Below are 21,337 nucleotides of genomic sequence, written 5' to 3'. Positions count from 1 at the left end.
GAACGATGCACTAATGGGGGAAGATAGGCGTTTCTCCACCAAACTCACTCCGATACATGAGCTTAAACAAAACAGCCAAGAGGAGTCCCTGGCTCATAACTTTTAGACCAATCATTAGGATACCCACCTGGGATGTGGGAGAGCCCTGGCTGAAGTCCCCACTTTGCCCAAGGGGAAGAAGAGATTTGAATGGGGATCTATCACCTCTCAGGGACTATCCTGATCTACAGTCTCCTGGGAGGGGGAAGCGGGAGGGTCCCTCAGTCACTCCTGTTGAAGCTGTTCCACTTTGGATAAATATTTTTTTTTATATCACTGGAGCAGGGGGACTGGATCCTGGCTTTCCCACGTTAGTGCTCTAAGCACAAGCCTACAGAGTCATTCTCACACTTGCCTTGCCGTCTATGGCCCAGTGATTCTTTCAGTATTTAAACCACAGTGCAACAGCTTCAATAAGGAGAGACTGAGGGAGACCCACATCAGAATATCCTATAGCCCAGTGGCTAGGGCACTCATCTGAGACCTGGCAGAGTCCTGTCCAAACTGCTCAGCATCATAAGAACGTAAAACAACCATACTGGGTCAGACCAATGGTCCATCTAGCCCAGTATCCTGTCTTCCCACAGTGGCCAGTGTCAGATGAGTTTGGGGAGAATTAACAGAACAGGGCAATTATCAAGTGATCCATCCCCTGTTGTCCAGTCCCAGCCTGGCAGCTGGAGGTTTAGGGACACCCAGAGCATGTGGTTGCATCCCTGACCATCTTGACTAATCACGATTGATGGACCTATCCTCCATGAATTTATCTAATTCTTTTTTGAACCAAGTTATACTTTTGGCCTTCCCAGCATCCCCTGGCAACGAGTTCCACAGGTTGACTGTGAGTTGTGTGAAATACTTCCTTATGTTTGTTTTAAACCTGCCACCTATTAATGTCATTGTGTGATCACTGGTTCTTCTGAAACGTGAAAGGGTAAATAACACGTCCTTATCCAATTTCTCCACACCAGTCATGATTTCCCTCATATCCTTCCGTGGTCGTCTCTCTTCCAAGCTGAACAGGCCCAGTCTTTTTAATCGCACTTCATATGGAAGCTATGTCATACCCCTAACCATTTTTGTTACCCTTCTCTGCACCTTTTCCGATGCTAACGTATCTTTTTTGAGCTGGGGATGACCAGAATTGCACACAATATTCCAGGCCTACGTTTCTTTGTGAATGAAGCCCTAAATAGCCCACTTCAAAATTCATCCTTTGGGGGATTCTACTGAATTCAACAGCTATGCCAGGAATTCGTTCAGCCCCAACTCTCGGTGAAATGACAAGAATTAAACACCTTGAAGAAGTTACCTGTGTCACTACCAAGTTTAGTGATCTGCAGACCCCTACATCCGTATATTTTGTAAAGTGAAGGATAGAAGAGCTGATAAAAGCTTAGAGACTGAGACCAAAAGTGATCCTAAGCACTATTAAATAAATAAATAAATAAGGGCATTGGACTTTCATAGCGCTTGTATCCAAGACTTCCAAAACACTTTACAAACAGTCCTGTAAGGAAGGTGTTTCATTACACAGTGTACAGATAGAGAAACTGAGGCACGGACTACAGATTACATGCAGAAGTTCAGTGTGAAGAGGGAAATACTGATGGAAAAAGCCTGCTTTCATAGAAGTTAATGGCAAACCTCTCACTGCCTTCAATGGGAACAGTTTTGAGCCCCAATCACCCACCTGCGTATGTGTAGAATAAGAACATTGTAGAGCTGCTATGCAGAATGATGGTGCCACTGGATGCAGTTTCCAGAAAAGCTTTAATGACAGTGGCTTTGGGTCCCCCCCACGCCCCCAACCCCAACCCCACCCCACTTCTTTCTCATAGTTCTTCAAAACAGGGCTTTCACTGGCTCTAAGGAACCAGGCACACAACATTCATTTGTAATATGAAGAGGGCCAGGGGATGTTTCATGTTAACATCCCAACAGATATGTGAGCCAACAGTCAAATGATGTCAATCACAGCTCATTAGACAACAATACAGTCTGCCAACTCTGCCCTGGCCGTCTCCTCCACACCATGTGTCATCTATAAACATGCACCACTGTTAAAGGTTTAGAGAAGGACCACCCTGTTGTAAGCTCCATCTGGAAGTATAGCTTTTAGCCCCAGGTCTCCAAACCCTGAATTCACTGTATCAGACAATAGTACTGGAAGGATGGTGGCTATAAACACATACAGCACGGTTTCTCTACATACTGGTTAAACATGCAGGTCAATGGCTTCCTATTCAAAATAAATGAGTGGCGGCTCCTTAGATTTGTGAACACTTGGCTCATGATGTCAAAGGAAAAAAAAACTTGTTGAAGTATCTGCTGAAGCAGGAGGTTCCCATATGCTTGAGAGGCTGTGCCTGTCATGGCAAGCACATGATCAGCTGGAATCTGGTTGCCACTTCAGTTGGCATCTTCCACTGGCCACTTAGGAAGCCGGTGATGATAATGTAGGCAATAGCATCGTGCTGCCATTTTCCTGGCATACGTACTTCTTGCTTAAAGGTGAGTTTGAAACCAAAGGAGCCATTATTGAAACCAAAGTTCTCCATGTCCACTGAAGGTAGGACAAGCAGTAATGAGCTTAATCTGCAGCAAGGTCAGCTATTAAGAAAAACTTTCTAAATATAAAAGAGTAGTTAAGCTCTGGAATAGACGTCCAAGGGAGGCTGTGGAATCCCCATCGTTGTAGGTTTTTAAGAACAGGTTAGACAAACACCTGTCAGAGATAGTCTAGGTTTACTTGTCCTGCCTCAGCACAGGGAGCTGGAGTTGAAGACTTCTCAAGTCCTTTCCAGCCCTACATTTCTATGATTATTTCAGGCATCCCACTGAAAGGGCAAAATACATATAAACGTCAACTACATCACTTGATGAAGGGTAAAATAAACACCACTCTGCTTGCAGATACAGACACGAAAATAAACGCTTGCTCTCTCTCAGGAAGAAGGCTAAATCTTTATCTTCTACTTTCTTCTCCTGAGTTTGCACGTTACATATATCCCGCCACATGACATGTCTGTCTGGAACAACAGGGCAGCGAACTATCGTCCCCAGCTAGTGAAAGCGATCTACACCAGGAGGTACACTGCACAATGGGAAAACCAGTGGAAGCCCATTCATATCGTCAATCTCAAAAACTGCAGCACGCAAAGTTGTTGGACAATGCTTTGCAAAACTACTAGAAGTTCTAGGTGTTTGCAATGGGGTGTCCATCCCACATCAGGCTCAAAAGGGTTAAGGTGGCCAAGTGGACCAATTAAGTCCCGAGGCTACACCTGGAGGGAGGAGCCAGGCAGCAGGGATTGATTAAATGAGGTTTAGTTGGACAGGAACAGGAAGGACCCGTATAAAGCCCAGGAGCTGAAAGGAGTTGCAGGGGAAATAGTCTGCAGTTATTCCCTAGGAGAAAGAAGTGTGTTTGGAGTGAGAGGGGCTACAGGTTGAGACAGGATGAGTAAAGAGACTGAGACGAGGGCGCAGCACCTGGAAAGAGCTAATTCCCACAGCAACCCAGAGCAGGTGCCTTTAGCAGTGAGTGAAGTTCATGACAGTGCTAAAGAGTTTATGAATAGTTGGGACCATTTTTCACTACCAAAGTCTGAGCTCAGATAGTATGCTCATAGGTGACACAGAAAAATCTAAAATAGATTTGATTATATTGATGGAGAGAAAGAGCATGAGTGTGTGTGTATATGTGTGCCCGCGCGCAAATAAACAGGATGTCAAAAGCTCACTCTAGGTACATCTACACTGCCCCCTTCCCTGGAAAAAAAAGCTTCCCCAGTAAATCTCAGACATCTGGGTCTACAGACTAGGGCTCAGCGGACGCATGTTCAGAGCTAAAAATAGCAAATAGCAGTGCAGACATTCCCACTTGGGCTGGAGCCTGGGCTCTGAAACCCAGACGGGGGATGTCTCAGGGTATTTCTACACTGCAATTAAAACCCACGGATGACCTATGCCAGCTGACTTGGGCTTGCGGGACTCAGGCTAAGGGGCTGTTTAATTCTAGTATAGATATTCAGACTGGAGCCCATGCTCTAGGAGCCTGTGAGGCGAGAGGGTCCCAGGGCTTGGGCTGTAGCCTGAGCCCAAATGTCTACACTGCAATTAAACAGCCCCTTAGCCCAAGCCCTGCAAGCCCTAGTAAGCTGGCACGGGCCAGCCATGAGTTTCTAATTGCAATGTAGACACAGCCTCAGAGCCCAAGCTGGACTGCAATATTTAGCACTGTAGTGCAAGCCCCATTATCCTGAGTCTGTAGATCTGAGCTCTGAGACAAGCTGCTGCAGGGTTTGGGGTTTTTGTTTTTTTTTATTTTTGCAGTATAATCATGCCCTCGGTGCCTTGTATCACTAGAATAATAGTTCTACAAAGAAAAGTCTGTACTACAGAGCCGGGAAGACTCTCCAGGTTTCACTGTAGTAGGAACAGAAAAGTGTGATGCAGCCAATCCTGGAGAAAATATTAATTTCTATCTCAATTGTGCACCATCCAGCCCATACTTACAATACATCTTCAGTTGTGCTGGCAGCACAGTTACACACTAAAGAAACCTACCTAGTGCACGCAGTGTTGGTTTGTTTTTTTGTTGTTGTTTTTTTTAATTAAAGTAGAGAGTCTGGACCATTTCCCAGGTAATTCATCACCTCTTTGAAATTATATTCCTCAAACCACAGAGAATGAGGCTAACCAAAGAGGCAGTACGAGAAACTATTCTGTGGGTGACCCCTCCTCAAATAGGTAGTTGTTAGCAAATGCCAGCTGGTACACCTGTTTGCCACATATGCACAACTCTATCCATGCCACTGTTCGTCCATATGCAGAACAGACCACATCACTGTTTGGTAGGTTATTTGGGAGAAAACATTTCAAAGGGAGAGAATGAAGAGAACACTTGCATGAAAAATGTGGTCTTGTGCTTTCGATCATGAACACACATGCTCTCAATGTTTTTCCATCTCTGTGGCTCTCTACTCAGATTTTGCTTGAGGACAGAAAAGTAAAACTTAAGGTCCCTTTTTTGAATCTGAATGGAAGAATTCTTGTACATATGACATCACTGCTTGCACACAAGAACAGAGAAGAATTGTTCAGGATGTTGTTGCATACACACAAATAGCAGTGATTGCAATGAACGCTGTTCTGTGCAATGTCAAAAACAGTTTTGCTAATTTCATTTACATTAAAAATGATATTGACATGATCAGCAAGCCCTTTTATGACTACAGTGGGAGTTTAGGGGTGCAAGGAATGCTAGACTGATCCCTACATATAACTTGTAAAGAAGGTCAGATTTAGGCCTTACTGTGTCCATTTTGTCTTATTTCTCAGAATAAATCTCTTATCCTTATATTCTCTCCCCCCCCCTTTTTTTTAAAAGGATACTATTTCTTTCACACTCACTCTATCACCATAACTCTCAGATTATAAGTGTTTGGATGGGTGGATCACAAAGTGAAACACTCTGAGAACAAGCCATGAAGGACTGAGGGACAGGGAGAAGAGATGAATGACACAAAGGCTTTCCTTTTATGAAGTTGTCAAACTGTTTCTTAGCAGTTGTGATGAATACCAATCATCATGACACATTTGTAAATACCAAGTCATTGGGGCAACTTTTTTGTTCCTGTTCCAACAGTGGCCTGTGAGCCTCTTAAATTTTGGGCCCAGCTTTGCAGCCTTTTCTCAGAGGAGCAGGCTTGTCATCACCAGACTACTCCAGTCAGAGCACCTACTATATGCCACCCCCAGGAGTAAAGGCTGCAGGATTGGGCCTTTGACACTTGCAGTGTATCTACAATCCAGCTAACATATATCCCCTGCTCCTACTCAAGTGAATGGCAAGATTGCTGTTTACTTTCATAGGAGTGCTGGATCAAGCCTATATGGTTGCATTAAAAGCATGTAACACATATGGCATTCTCACACACTGTCTACTCCTTTCACAAACTAATTCTGCCATTGATTATAATTCAAAAGCAGTTTTTCTTCTAGACCATTGACATAAACTGATTCAGATTTAGTCTTCTGGATAGGTTTAGGCATAGTAGGCTTGATTCTGATCTCTCACACATGGTACATCAGTGTTACTCCCATGAGTTCAATAAAGTTACTCCTGATTTGCACTGGTAAAAGTGAGAGCTGAATCAGGCTCCCTTAATATGTCTAATAATCATAACACCTTGCCATTTGGTATATCAGTGGGGTTCCTACTTGAATAGGCTTATTCTTTTCTCAGCCATGATAATCTGACTGGGTCTAACCAGAAATAGCCTAAACACCTATCAGTTTAAGTCTAAGAACTGTTCCTCCAACACCAGGAAGTATTTCACAAGAGAAGGTTAGTCTCGACTAGAGTGTGACTATAAATTAATATTTAGCATGAATTCAGGTTACGGTATACATATTTTCTTGTATAAATTCCTCTCTTTCCTCTTTGTGTGTCAGGGTCTTCATGGTATACAAGGAAATCATTGTCACACGTAAGAATTGCAATATTTTTGTTGATCTGTATAATCTACTCAAAATATTTAAATATGAAACAAAATATGCACTTTTCCTAGAGCATACTATATAACATCAACAGAAGTTATGACCATTCCTTGAAGGCTGTCCTGGGAATTTGATTTCAAATACTGAACCACGTATAGTATGCAGATAAAGAAATACTGATATTACGAGAGATACGCTTATCTGTTCTGTTTAACAGCCGAAAGTAATGTAAAATCAGCACCAGAAATAGCAAGAAATGTAAATACTTATGTATGTGTTCCATGGAAGGGCTGAGTGTTTGATTTTTGCATTTTACTTCAATATATTTTGGAATTTTTGTTTCATCCAGACCCCTCTCTTGGTCCGTCCCCAGACAGCACGCTGGGATTTCTAGAAACTGCAAACTCTAAGGAAAGTGAATGCACCACATAACTTCTTCTTAACCTGTAGACAGACATACAAATGCACAGGCCCACCAAGTATTTTACATTTGGTTTGTTAATGTTTTTTTAACTCATTCAGAAAAAAATACACATACATTTTCTTAATTTGTGATTGGGAAATTCAGAATTAACAAAACACTTCACACCTTCACTAACCTGTCAATCATTTCTTAAAGATTAACCCAGGTCATATGCTATTAATGGACTACAATACTGAAATCTCTAAATATGATGAAAAACTGATCTCAGATGAACAGAATTCATTTCTTACTATGACTTCTACAACAAAATAGATTGTGTTCACTCTCTCTTTAGCTCTCACACTCTGCATGCCAGAGTGCTTTTTTAGACTTTAAAGACATTACCAGATGAAGTCCAGATAGAAACCACATAATAGGAATGTACCTAGTGAGAAAGAACTTTACATTGTGAAGGTAAGTCACATATGTGGCACACACTATAGACTTCTATAAGGGCACACAGTATGAGAGTAATAATAATTATTACATATTGTATTTCCTAGGGCACCATCTAGCAGGATAGGGGATTAACATTCACAAAATTAGAGAGGCAAGTAAAGACAAATGCAAAGTAGTCTGTTCCCTCAATACCACATTAGTGCTTTTAGCTGGACTAGGTAGAAGAAAACTATTGCTACAAATGCTGATTTCCATAACAAATTATACCGTTCAGAGACAGGGAAACAGAACTGATCGTGGTATAGCAAACAACACAACACAACACACAACCTTTGCAAGTAAATGGCAATGCACTCTCCGTTACCCTTTTATTGCCCAGAAAAGATTTCACAAAATATTTGAACTGTGAACACCTTAGTATAGCTTTCACTGCAAAGAGCAAATTGGTAACACACGTGGTAGGTCATTTAATCCGATTCTTTTTATCTGTTAACACTGCGTTTGTACTGAAATGTTAGTGATCCCACTATCTGAGAACAGACAAGACCATCACTGTGGAAGGCTACGTAGCCCGAATCTGGTCAGCCTTTTGCACGCTCCTGAAACACTTTTCGGGTCTCACACGCACAGGGCAAGATTCCTAATTCACGTACACCAGCTGTGTAACAGCCAGCAGTAGCCGTGGTTTATACTGGTGTGAACGGGATCAGAATCTGGCCTGCCCAGTCCTGGGGCTAGAGTTAATCCAACCCCCTTCACGGAGGCAGCCAGAGACACCACGCCCCCCGCATCTCAGCAACTGACTGAAATGTCTCCGAAACCTGTGCAAGCGGAACAGACGGAAAAGGTGGCTGCTTTACAAAGGAAAGAGACGCGGACCAGGAGCGGGTCTGACGTGGGAAAGAGAAGCTGCCGTATGCCTTGAGTGCAAGCCCCAATAAGCACCGGCGGGCAGCCAGGTCCTTTCTGCTCTGGGAGGAAGGCTCCCGGCGCCAGAGCGCTGGTTCCGAACTCTTTCACGCCTTGCTTCCGCCGCAGCGACTCCCCCGCGCCGCGCGCCGCGCGCCGCAACCCACCCCGCGCTACGGCTATTGTGTCCCGCCAGCGAACCAGATGCAGATCGCTCCGTCTCGGCCTTTAAACCAGGGGTCTGGTAACTGAACGGCCGCGTTTCCCGCACTAACTTGGCCAGAGCCTGCCTCGCCCCCCACAGCCGCCACTTCCGAGCCACATGGGCCGCCTCTCTCGGGTACAAAGCCGGGGGGAGGGGGGCGGGACACGGTGCAAGCGGAGCCCCCCGGCAGCACCTGGGAGCAAACAGCCCAGCCGGTGCCCCGCTTCCCTGCAGACAATGGGTGAGCGGCTCCTACGGCAGTCTGGCTCCTTCCTACACATCCGAGACAGGGACTGAGCCCTGGAAATGGAAGCTGAAATCCCCAGGGACTGGTAGCTTCGATCTCCCCCCCTACACACACACACAGCCTCCCCCACCGCCTCCCCAGGGAGTCCCGGCCGGGGGAAGGGGATGGAGACGAAGGCAGAGCCCCCCAGCCCGCCCCGCCGTGGGGCTCCGGTGTGCTCCTGGGCGGCTCGCGCTGGGGAAGGCATGCACTCACCAGGACGACGGCAAATCTCTCCTCCAGTTCACCTGGCTCGGGCATTGGCAGCTTGAGAGGCATGTTGTGAGCCCTGAAGTCCGTCTGCTGAGAATCCATGCTCCCGGCATTGCCCATGGCGATGGCCCTTCCGCGGAGAGGGGCGATTTTTCCTGCTCTTCCCCTCGCTCAGTCCGTGTGCAATGCACCGCACAGCCTCTCTCTCCGTTATTCCTTCTCCACCACCCCCCTCCCCACACACCCCTTCCCCTCCTCCCCGGCTGAGCCCGATCCGGTGTCCCCCCCGGCCCCAAACCAAACAGCCACGGGGAAGCGAGTTGCACAGATCTAGGTCTCCCTCTAGCACTGGCCGTGGAAATGATCGACTTCAACCTTCATGCTGGCTTCCTCCTCTCCCTCCTGCCCGGGGCAAGCTCGCTCTCTTTCTTCGGGAGAGCTCGTTAGGAAGCCGGGATCTTATCTGCATGTTGCACAATTTCCACACCACTCCCCGCTCGCAATCCTGATGGTGAGATACATGATTCCGGCTTAGCGGTCCCTCTTGCGCCCCGGCTACCCCTGTTGTGGCTGCTGCTGCTGCCGCTGCCTCTGACACATACACGCTGGGCCCCCCCCCACACACAACACAAAACTCAGGCGAGCCGCAGCAGATTCCGATTCCAGACAAACGCAGACCCCAGCCAGCAGCAGCACAAAGCCCCCTTTCGCTAGCCACCTCCCACTGAGCCGCTCTCCGCCCCCCGCCCCGGGGATAGCTGGGACTCGTAGGCCCTGCCTGCGGTTCGCAGGAATCAACATGCACATTCAAAAGGAGCCAAACACAGCGAGCCCTAAACCAGATCACACGTGGAAACAAACTTGTCAGACCGTAAGGAGGATTTCTATTTTTTTTTCCTACCCAGGGTTCCCTAAACAGAAGATTGTTTGCAGGCCACAGAAATTCAGTCTGATTTTAGTGTAGCCAACCTCCAAATTTTAAATATTTAATAAGAGCGTGGGGAATCATAATGGCCATGAGATGATTTATTTCAACCTTTATCACAGTATATTGTGAAAAGAAAAGGAATACTTGTGGCACCTTAGAGACTAACAGATTTATTTGAGCATAAGCTTTCGTGAGCTCACTTCATCTGATGCATTCAGTGGAAAATACAATGGGGAGATTTATATACACAGAGAACATGAAACAATGGGTGTTACCATACACACTGTAACGAGAGAGATCACTTAAGGTGAGCTATTACCAGCAGGAGAGCGGGCGGGAGGGCGGCTGTAGACAAGAGTACCCAGAAGTCACCCACTACAGGACAGGCCCAACAAAGAAAATAACAGAACGCCACTTAGCTGTCACCTTCAGCCCCCAACTAAAACCTCTCCAGTGCATCATCAAGGATCTACAATCTATCCTGAAGGATGACCCATCACTCTCACAGATCTTGGGAGACAGGCAAGTCCTTGTTTACAGACAGCCCCCCAACCTGAAGCAAATACCAGCAACCACACACCACGCAACAGAACCACTAACCCAGGAACCTATCCTTGCAACAAAGCCCGTTGCCAACTGTGTCCACATATCTATCCAGGGGACACCATCATCCTAGGGCCTAATCACATCAGCTACACTATCAGAGGCTCGTTCACCTGCACATCTACCAATGTGATATATGCCATCATGTGCCAGCAATGCCCCTCTGCCATGTATATTGGTCAAACTGGACAGTCTCTACATAAAAGAATAAATGGACACAAATCAGACGTCAAGAATTATAACATTCAAAAACCAGTTGGAGAACTCTTTTGGTCACTCGATTACAGACCTAAAAGTGGCAATTCTTCAACAACAAAAAACTTCAAAAACAGACTCCAAGGAGAGACTGCTGAATTGGAATTAATTTGCAAACTGGATACAATTAAGTTAGGCTTGAATAGACTCTGGGAGTGGATGGGTCATTACACAAAGTAAAACTATTTCCCCTTGTTTATTCCACCTCCCACCCCCCACTGTTCCTCAGACATTCTTGTCAACTGCTAAAAATGGCCCACCTTGATTATCACTACAAAAGGTTCTCCCCTCCCCCGCCCCGCTGGTAATAGCTCACCTTAAATGATCACTCTCTTTACAGTGTATATGGTAACACCCATTGTTTCATGTTCTCTATGTATATAAAGCTCCCCACTGTACTTTCCACTGAATGCATCCAATGAAGTGAACTGTAGCTCACGAAAGCTTATGCTCAAATAAATTTGTTAGTCTCTAAGGTGACACAAGTACTCCTTTTCTTTTTGTGAAACAGACTAACACGGCTGCTACTCTGAAACCTATATTGTGAAAGTTACCCAAGCTAGACAATTGCAAAATTTTCCTACATCAGTGAAATTCTCATCCTCTGCCAACCCCAGGTCATATTTTAGGGAGTTATAATACAGAGAACAAACCACAGTCCTGTGCCTGAGGTTTGAAGCATTCTGTGACAGCTATAGTGAAGGTTGCTAAATAGTTTCTGTTTTAAATCCCCTTTTCCAGATGGTTTTTTCTTTGTAAAACTTCCAGCTTTTGGGACACTATTTTCCATGGTTGGTCTCTGCATAGGTGGGTTTACCATTCATTTGGTGGAAATGATGATCAGTAAGAGTTCAGCCATATCTGAATGAGATGAGAGAGAAAAAATATATTTCTCCCATTATAAACAAATATCTTGTGACCTTTCAGTGAAAAAGTATGAGGCGATCTGAAAGCTAGCTAGTGTATCATAATACATGAAGGGGGGCAGAGTTAAGGGTCCACATTGAGTCTTAACTTTGTCATTTCCCGATTTTTGAATGGGTAATTATGCAGCCTTAATATTCTCTTAATATAGTTATTGTATTTAATTTTAAATATTAATTTGCAACACTTCACTGAATATCACCAGACAGCAAAGATAAGTAATTATGTCTTTAACTGAGCTACATAATGAAACAGTATAAACAAACTTGATGAAGTATCCGGGGGGTAGCCATGTTAGTCTGGATCTGTAAAAGCGGCAAAGAGTTCTGTGGCACCTTATAGACTAACAGATGTATTGGAGCATAAAGCTTTCGTGGGTGAATACCCACTTCGTCAGATGCATGTAGTGGAAATTTCCAGAGGCAGGTATAAATATACAAGCAAGAATCAGGCTAGGGATCACGAGGTTAGTTCAGTCAGGGAGGATGAGGCCCTCTTCTAGCAGTTGAGGTGTGAACACCAAGGGAGGAGAAACTGCTTTTGTAGTTGGCTAGCCAGTCACAGTCTTTGTTTAATCCTGAGCTGATGGTGTCAAATTTGCAAATGAACTGAAGCTCAGCAGTTTCTCTTTGAAGTCTGGTCCTGAAGTTTTTTTGTGGCAGGATGGCTACCTATAAATCTGCTATTGTGTGAGATGGAAGTGTTCCCCTACAGGTTTTTGTATATTGCCATTCCTAATATCCGATTTGTGTCCATTTATCCTTTTACGCAGGGACTGTCCAGTTTGGCCGATGTACATAGCAGAGGGGATTGCTGGCACATGATGGCGTATATTACATTGGTGGACGTGCAGGTGAATGAACCGGTGATGGTGTGGCTGATCTGGTTAGGTCCTGTGATGGTGTCGCTGGTGTAGATATGTGGGCAGAGTTGGCATCGAGGTTTCTTGCATGGATTGGTTCCTGAGTTAGAGCTATTATGGTGTGGTGTGTAGTTGATGGTGAGAATATGCTTCAGGTTGGTGGGTTGTCTGTGGGTGAGGACTGGCCTGCCTCCCAAGGCTTATGAAAGTGAGGGATTGTTGTCCAGGATGGGTTGTAGATCACTGATGATATATTGGAGAGATTTTAGCTGAGGACTGTATGTGATGGCCAGTGGAGTTCTGTTGGTTTCTTTCTTGGGTTTGTCTCACAGCAGAAGGCTTCTGAGTACATGTCTGGCTCTGTTGATCTGTTTCCTTATTTCCTTGTGTGGGTATCGTAGTTTTGAGAATGCTTGGTGAAGATCTAGTAGGTGTTGGTCTCTGTCTGAAGGGTTGGAGCAAATGCGGCTGTATCTCAGTGCTTGGCTGTAGACAATGGATCGTGTGGTGTGTCCGGGATGGAAGCTGGAGGCATGAAGAAACTTGATGAAGAAAGTCAAACCCAGAGTTTTAGTGTTGCCAGATAGCTCAGCTTCTCATGTATTGTTCATTTACACTGCATTTTTGAAGAAAATTAACATGCTGAGTGTTGATGGTCTCCATAAAGATGAAGACACATTCAAAATGTTTGTTTGCATACAAATCATCAGAGTAAAAAACAATATCCCAAAAAATAGTGAAATAAACTATGAAGCTAGGGGAAATGTGTGCAATAAATTATTCAGTGGAAAGAAGACTATAACAGGAGTAGGATCACACCTTACATCCATATTTCTGGGATGCAAGTTGAGTGATGTACTCTTCATCCTCACATGTTAACTTGAGAAAAATACCTTTTCACTCCAACAATACATAAGTGTTTGCTTCAGCATCTAGCTCAGCAACCCCATCTGTGGTGCAGCACTAGGAGAGTGTGAAAGCAAAATGTTAAAGTAGTAATGTGTGCAACATAAACCTGTAATCAGTCAATATCCTGCCATATATAAAATTACTTGGCAGAGATTAACTCAGATATAAAGAGCATGGTTTTACTTGCTTTGACCACTTGCTTTGCACTGAATGAATCAAGGGTCCTGTGTTAAAAAATATTGTAGGAATATGTCATTAAAGTCCTTATCATAATGCATAACACAAGAGGGGGCGAATTCAGGTTGGATGGGCAGTGTTCATTCTGGCATTTCTTAATTTGAGACCGGCTGACTTTGCAACCTTTTTAATCCTTAACTTTGTATTTCCTCATTCTTTTATGGTTTCATTTATTGATGAGAGCCACCATAACTAATGGTAAATGAATGGGGGTTTTGTTTGTGAATTTCCTTAATTTTTTTAATAGAAAGAAAATATTTTATATATGTGCTATTTAAATAATAAAGCATTTACACATTTGTTGTCTTCACTGTGTAATTTATTGCCTTTGATTTAAAAAAGTGCCATATTTCACCATACAGAGCCATGTTGGACCAATATATCATAAGTAATTACATTAAATTGTATTAAAAGGAAACATTTTAAATGCAATTTCCATTCTGCTGCAACTTCTACATGACATTTATTTTTTTAATTGTGTAACAGAAAACTGAGTAGAGATTCACAATGATAATTTCTGGTGGGGGGAGCTGTTAAAAGTAAATATTCAGAAAACTGTAGCCCCTAACTTGTAAGAAATAGATATGGGGTAGTCAATAGGTGGCCCACGGGCAAATCCAGGCTGCCAGATGCTTTTGAATGGACCATGAAATCTTTAAATTTTATTATTAATTAATTATTAATTATTATTATTTATTTTCTCTGGAGTCTGGACCTTGACTATACCTTGACCAAGAACTTTGGACCTTGACAAAAAAAATTGATATTCCTGAAATAGATAAACAATATACATGAAAAGGAGCTAGAATTTTGTGTCTTATTTTCATGTAACCCCTTTTGAGGAAAGTAACTAACAGGTTAATCTTTGAAAAGAAACAGTGTAACTTACCGCAGTACAAACCTAAAGGAGCACAGCCAGAGCTGATCCAAACCCAGTCTGCTTTCAGTGCAGTTCCTCCTGGGCCCCTCCTTTGTAATAATGTCCTGACTGTCTGAGGTAAATCAGTTTGAAAAGGCAGCTGCTACCTATGCAAATAAACAGGAGGGAGGGAGTGCTGAGTGGCTATCTATGATGTCACAATGTTACTGCTCAGGCAGAAGCAGGGGGCAGCAAATATGCATTGTATGGAATATAACAGGCTTTTCCAGTGTTCTGGTTTTCCCAAATTTCCTAATAAGCCAATAATATACAAACACAAAATACACACTGGAGATCATTCCACACACATATTAATTAACAAATTTATTTGAGCATAAGCTTTCGTGAGCTACAGCTCACTTCATCGGATGCATGCATCCGATGTAGTGAGCTGTAGCTCACGAAAGCTTATGCTCAAATAAACTTGTTAGTCTCTAAGGTGCCACAAGTCCTCCTTTTCTTTTTGCAGATACAGACTAACAGGGCTGCTACTCTGAAACATATTAATTAGTGGGTGAAATTTGGTTCAAATTCCCCATGGCATGCTTACAAAAAACAGTTCTGAAAAAAAGTGAGACATTGAGGCACACACCCTGTGAAACAGAAAAGTCTGACGCAACCTTAACTATGGTCTTGCTATTGTGGGACCATAATAGTAGTTAAGAAAAATGTTGGAGATGCATAGATTGATAGAAAATATTTTTCTACTCACAAACACATAGTGGTCAAGAAAAATACTGGAAATGACGACTGCAGGACTGGGACAAAGATATATTAGAGAAATATATCATTATTTTGAAATGGGATGTTGTCAGTTTGCAGCTCAATCCTGCCATCCATACTTAAGCAAAACTCCCATTAACTTCAGCCTGAGTAAAGAGCTGCAAAACTGGGCTTTTATGGACAGAGCCTCAGCTTGTATAAATTGTCAGAGACTTATTGAAGTCACTGGAGCTTTGACAGTTGACATCAGCTGAAGAACTGCCCCTTAGTATGTTACTCTTCAGAGAAAAGAACTTTTTGTTTTTGTTTGTGTGTTTTTGACCATAAAATGCCTTGGGAATCTATAGTGCTGCATAAATAGCAAATGGTATTCAGAATAGCAGCTCACTGTGACAGGGACTTTGTTTTCCTTTAGCTCCTATGAAATGTCTAACTCTCTCTCTTTCCACCTTTACACTTTGTTAATCACTGTAGTATCTAGGTTTTGTAAAAATAAGATTTTCCAAAACCTAAAACCAATAGAAATATTCTTGTGATGTTAAAAATAATTATAATGGAAATGGTTTATTTTAAACCTCCTGCAGTGCTTCAATCTAAACATTACAATAGTGTATTAATGCATGAGAACCTGAAAGTTAATTGAGTAGAAACAAATGTGAAACTGACTAGTCTGTTTTCATTATCCAAGATGAGAGAAATGTGCACAGCAGACAAGTAACATAAATAGTGAAAAGTAAACTGGGTGTTCTAAAATTCTCTTTGCTTACTAGATTAAATGAAGGGTTTGCTTTTTCTGCTTTCTATTTATATGGATTGTGCTAATCCCTGGGATACAGTGAGTACAAATCCCTACATAAAATCAATTTTAGTGTGTTACAGTATATTCTATACTTCTGGCCCTTTACACGTAAGCAAAGTTCCTAATTGCATATAGGGGAAATGTTCCCATATTTGCATCCATTTTAACTTTCACTTTTTATTCATTAAAACAAGGAACATATATCCACATAAGAAGCACAATACATGCCAGGAAACAGTGAAAATTATTCAAGATATACAATATTGTAATGTGTTTGCTTCTGTGACAGTCAACATAAATTGACTATTACAGTTCTGTTGGGCACTTTCTATTAGGTTCTTTAAACAATGACAAATGCTCTCTCTGTGTCCAGTTACTTTCCTTCTACATTTATGTACATCCTGGATGACCTCCTATTTTAACCCCAAAAGGAAGTATATACAGTAAGCTAATGGAAGTTATGTGTATGTGTCTATGGGGAAATAGGCCCCTGAATGTTTATCTTTACAGTTTGGACTGTATAGCAATACTGCAATAGGGCAAAGCCTTTGAAATGTAGTTTATAACTTCTGAAGTGATTTCAATCATTTTGTATAAATCATGTTATCTTTTGTGTCTTTAAAAAAATCAAATTAATGCTTTTAGCCATTCTAAAGGTAACATTGGTGTTACCTAAACAAATCAATCAATACGTTAAAGCAATGTAACCTCTATGGGACCATTACAAAAGATCTTGCCTCCAGATTCAACGTACCAAATTCTTTTAATCTTTCCTCACACGTTTTATTTTCCAACGCTTTTATTATTTTGGTCGCTCTTCTTTGTATGTTATTAAGGACTAGATTCATGGAGCAATTTAGGTGGGGTGACACTGAGTATTGCCATGCCTAACTTTTGGTGTTTAGAAAATCACTGGGATTCACAAAGCCTGAGCCTGGTGCTTAGGCTTTCCATGCAATGAATGAGGAGAGAGAGGTGCCTTAGAATGGGATTCACCAAAGGCAGGATGCTAGGCTGCTCCTTATGTGAGCTAGACTGTGGGAGTTGCCAAGAGGAGGGGTGTGTGCTAAGCCCTGCCCTTCTCTTGGAGATAGGTAACTCCCTCTGCTTGGGATCCTCAATTGCAAACCCAGGTTTGCAGTCAGGTGTCCAAGTTGTTTTAGCAAGAGGCTGGGGAGGAGACACCTCAGAACTTTTAGCCCAGTGGTTAGGGTACTGACCTGGGATGTGGGCAACCCATAGTTCACATCCCCACTCTACCTGAGGGGAAGACGGAATTTGAACTGGGCTCTACTACCTCTCATGTTAGTGCTCTAGACCAGTCGTTTCCAAACTTGTTCCACCGCTTGTGCAGGGAAAGCCCCTGGCGGGCTAGGCCAGTTTCTTTACCTACCGCGTCTGCAGGTTCAGCCAATTGCAGATCCCAGTGACTGCGGTTCGCTGCTCCAGGCCAATGGGAGCTGCTGGAAGCGGCGGCCAGTACGTCCATCGGCCCGCGCCGCTTCTAGCAGCTCCCATTGGTCTGGAGCAGCAAACCGCGGCCACTGGGAGCCGCGATCGGCCAAACCTGTGGAGGCAGTAGGTAAAGAAACCGGCCCGGCCCGCCAGGGGCTTTCCCTGCACAAGCGGCGGAACGAGTTTGGGAACCACTGCTCTAGGCTATGCTGATGTGAGGCTCCGGCTGTCTTTCCTGTTGAAACTATTCTAGTGTGGCTCAATAATTAAAAAAACCCCACTGGAGCTGGGGGACCGGATCTTGGGTTTCCCAGGTAAGTGCTCTAGCCACCAGGCTATAGAATTATTCTCTCTCTCTCTCTGTATTGTGGGAGTTTCTGGGAATGAGGCCGTGCTGTGTCTATTAGTTTGTGCTTATAGTTGTTTTGCTCTTTCTTTGTTTTAGCAGTGTTGTTGGTTCCCTCTCCCTTTTTTTGCCTTCCATGGGTTCTGCTTTCGATGGATTTAGCAGCTTGACCTGCAAGCATGGCATTTGGTGTATGCCTGCTCTCTTCTGCGCTGTGGAGGTTGTGTTGCTGACGGTAGGCAAGATTATTAGCTGTGCTAATATAAAATCTGCCTCTCAAAAGAATACATCTACAGTGAGTTTCCTGGCCCAGGAGCAGTTTGTGAATTGTTTGGTACAGGAGGGACTCCGGGTCAAGGAGTCTTTTGTTCAAGTTTTTTCCATAGTTTACTTTTGCTACTTAAGTAGTTTTTTTCCAATATCCCACCTTCCCCCTTCTTCACAATGAGACACAGTGTCTGCTTTCTCCTATTATGGGAAGGTAGTTTCTGTTCTTACGGATGATTCTGTAAGGCTGCAAGAAACCAGAGGTGAGGCATGTTATGTTGTTCTGGTACCAGGTGTATGTAGTTCTAAATAACTCTCAACATGCCTTGAACCTGGTTCTATAGAACCATGTAGATGGGGTGGATTATATATTGTTTGCTACCTCTGAAAACATGAAATGTTTCCTGTGCGGTACTCTGGCTCCCCATTAGCCTGGAAGTCACTGGTCTTCTCTCTCCTCTGTCGTGCTGGGGGGATGGGCTTTGACTCTCATCTATTTTTGTTGGCACCTGGTCGATCACGGAGTCTAGATTTGCCTCCATTCTATACTAGTCATTTTTTAACACCTGGTGACTTCTGCAAAGGGAGTGGCTGAGCCAGGCATCTTCCAGTTTATAGCCCTTGGAAGAGCAGCTACTTTTTAACCCACCTTTTCTTCTATTTTCTGCTTTTGCTCAGGCTGTGTTGACCAAGATGTCCCTTCTCATTATTTCTAATTGTTAAAGGTGGAAGTCAGTGATGGATTGTGGTCTGAACAGCAAGATCTGATCTGTGCTTTTTAATTTTTCTGAATTCCAGGCATGCTCCCTTAGCAGGCTGCTTAGTATTTGCAGAAAGTTTTCGCAGGAATTGCTTTTCTAGGGGGAATCCTGTGTTCCCCTCACTAGTTGTCTCTCCTTCTATGGATGAGATCCAGGTGCAACCAGGTAGATTGTTGTCCTGGAAGGGTTTGGTGACTGTTCCTTTTGTAACCATGACCAAGAGGCAGCTCTGTGGCATGTGTATCAAGGTGCGGCAGCATTATGCCACCCTCTCTGTTGCCCCTGATACAGCCTGGGGAATGTCTCTGTCCCTGGGTGACTCTATGTACCTGGTTTGGAGGATGTTGTACAAACCTCCTCTTCCTAAGCGCTCCAGTGACTTGCAGTGGAGGGTCCTACATAGCATCATAGCAACCAGTTGTTTTGTGCACCATATTACCCCTGAAATGTCTGTGCCATGCTCCGTCTGTTCGGCTTCAGACAAGGCGTTTCATTTTCTCTTACATTGCCCCTGTTCGATTTCTCTTTCTGTTTTTTTGCAATAGCTTTTCAGCAGTTTGGGACTGGTTTTCTCCAAGCCCCTGTTTGTTCTTGGAGTGAGATACAGTGCTCTCATTCATCTGGTTTCCTGCCTGGCTAACTTCTTGCTGGGTCAAGCAAAACTAGCCTTTGAAATCTCACCAGAATGTAATGGCTGAGATAGAGTGGTGTGATGTGCTAGGGATGTTCCATGCACTGCCTGGGGCCCGGCTGTGAATTGATTACACAATTTATAAATTGACTTGTAACCTGGACACTTTTGGCTTGATGTGTTAACGATACAGTGGAGTTGCATTTTATGTGGGAGTTAGGTTCTAAAGTCAGCGCATAAGGCGAAAATTGCATATAGTCAAAATTACCCTTGAAAATCCCTTAAATCACCCATAAAGTACAGTATACTATACATGGTTTTGTGTATACAACCCTGTACAGTAATATGTATAAAGGTATAATGTATACAGTATATAATAAAGAGTACATATGCAAAATATAATTTTACAGTGCTGTATTTTTAATTACAGGAGGTAATTACAGGGGGTCATCAGGGCTTGATGTTGATCCAGGAGACGGAGGTGACAGAGAGCTTAGGTGACAGAGAGCAAGTTGTGGACGAAGTGGTTTGCTCTGGTTCAGCTTGAGAAGTTGATTGCAAAGGCTCATCTGCTGCTGGTTGTTTTTCCTTGAAAAACATGGTGATTGGCAACTGTTGCTGTTGTCTCTTGAGCTGCTCAAACATTTCTTGATATGGTCTCAAATCGTCTGTAATATTACGTATGATTTTGAGGCTTCATTCCATAGAGGAATCCTATTCAGAAATTAAATCATTCAAGTGTTTCGCTGCTTGGAACACTTCAGCAAATTTATGAAGATTCCAACTTGCTGGCTCTTCCTGTTCGTCATCATCTTCATCTTCTGTAGACAATTTTATCAGTTCCTCTAACTCTTCGTTAGTCAATGTTTCTCTGTTGCTCTCCATTAATTCTTCAATTTCTTCCTCAAGGATGTCGACGAAGCCATCACCAGCCACTTGCCTGGCCACCTGAACAATGCGTTTCACTTCTTTGTCAATGGTCGGGAAACCCTTAAAATCATTCACACATTCTTTCCATAGGTTTCGCCAACATGCATTGACTGTTTCAGGCTTGATTGCATCCATTGCCTGTTTAATATAAGTGATGCAGTTGGCAATGTTGAAGGACTTCCAACGCTCCATCACATTAAGATTGGGATCAGCATCCATGGCGCTACGTATCCGTGAGAACGTAAGCCTCGTGTATGTGGCCTTGAAACAGCGACTCACACCTTGGTCGAGAGGTTGGAGGATGGAGGTGGTATTGGGGGGGAGAAAGATGACTTCAACGTTGTTATGCGCAAACCGGAGTGCGCAGGGTGGCCAGGAGCATTGTCTACAATTACAACACTTTAAAGTCAAGTCCTTTCTCTTCGAGGTACCGCTTGACCTCCGGAATGAAACACTTGTGGAACCAATCCAGAAATTATGCTGCCATCACCAAGCCTTTTTATTTGATTGCCAGAACACAGACAGGAGATTTTTGTTCTTGCCTTTTAGGGCACAGGGATTTGCAGCCCTGTAGAGCAAGTGCGGCTTTATTAAATGTCCAGCCACATTGCCACAAAACAACACAGCCACACGGTCTTTAGCTGCTTTGAAGCCAGGGGCTTGTCTTTCTGATTTCGAAGTGTAAGTGCGGTTGGGTATTTTTTTTCCAGAAGAGCCCAGTCTCGTCAGCATTAAAAACTTGTTCCAGGAGGTAGCCCTTTTCTTCT

At 43.5% G+C, this 21,337-nt stretch overlaps 1 protein-coding gene across 12 annotated transcripts in view; it reads right to left on the bottom strand.

Annotated features, from left to right (window-relative positions):
• Positions 1–9,241, bottom strand: part of FMNL2 (formin like 2) — a 259,317-nt gene extending 250,076 nt beyond the window's left edge. For all 12 annotated transcript variants that reach the window (XM_073305475.2, XM_073305481.2, XM_073305484.2 and 9 more), the window contains exon 1: positions 9,025–9,241. In XM_073305475.2, the coding sequence (XP_073161576.1) occupies positions 9,025–9,141 (117 nt within the window). In that variant the 5' untranslated portion in view covers positions 9,142–9,241. The remainder of the gene's footprint in view (positions 1–9,024) is intronic.
• Between the last annotated feature and the right edge of the window lie 12,096 nt (positions 9,242–21,337).

Source organism: Lepidochelys kempii, chromosome 11 (assembly GCF_965140285.1).
Source record: "Lepidochelys kempii isolate rLepKem1 chromosome 11, rLepKem1.hap1, whole genome shotgun sequence".
Classification (NCBI taxonomy): Eukaryota; Metazoa; Chordata; order Testudines; family Cheloniidae; genus Lepidochelys; species Lepidochelys kempii.
The sequence above is the reverse complement of the archived record's forward strand: the minus strand, read 5'-3'. Positions and strand labels throughout refer to the sequence as shown.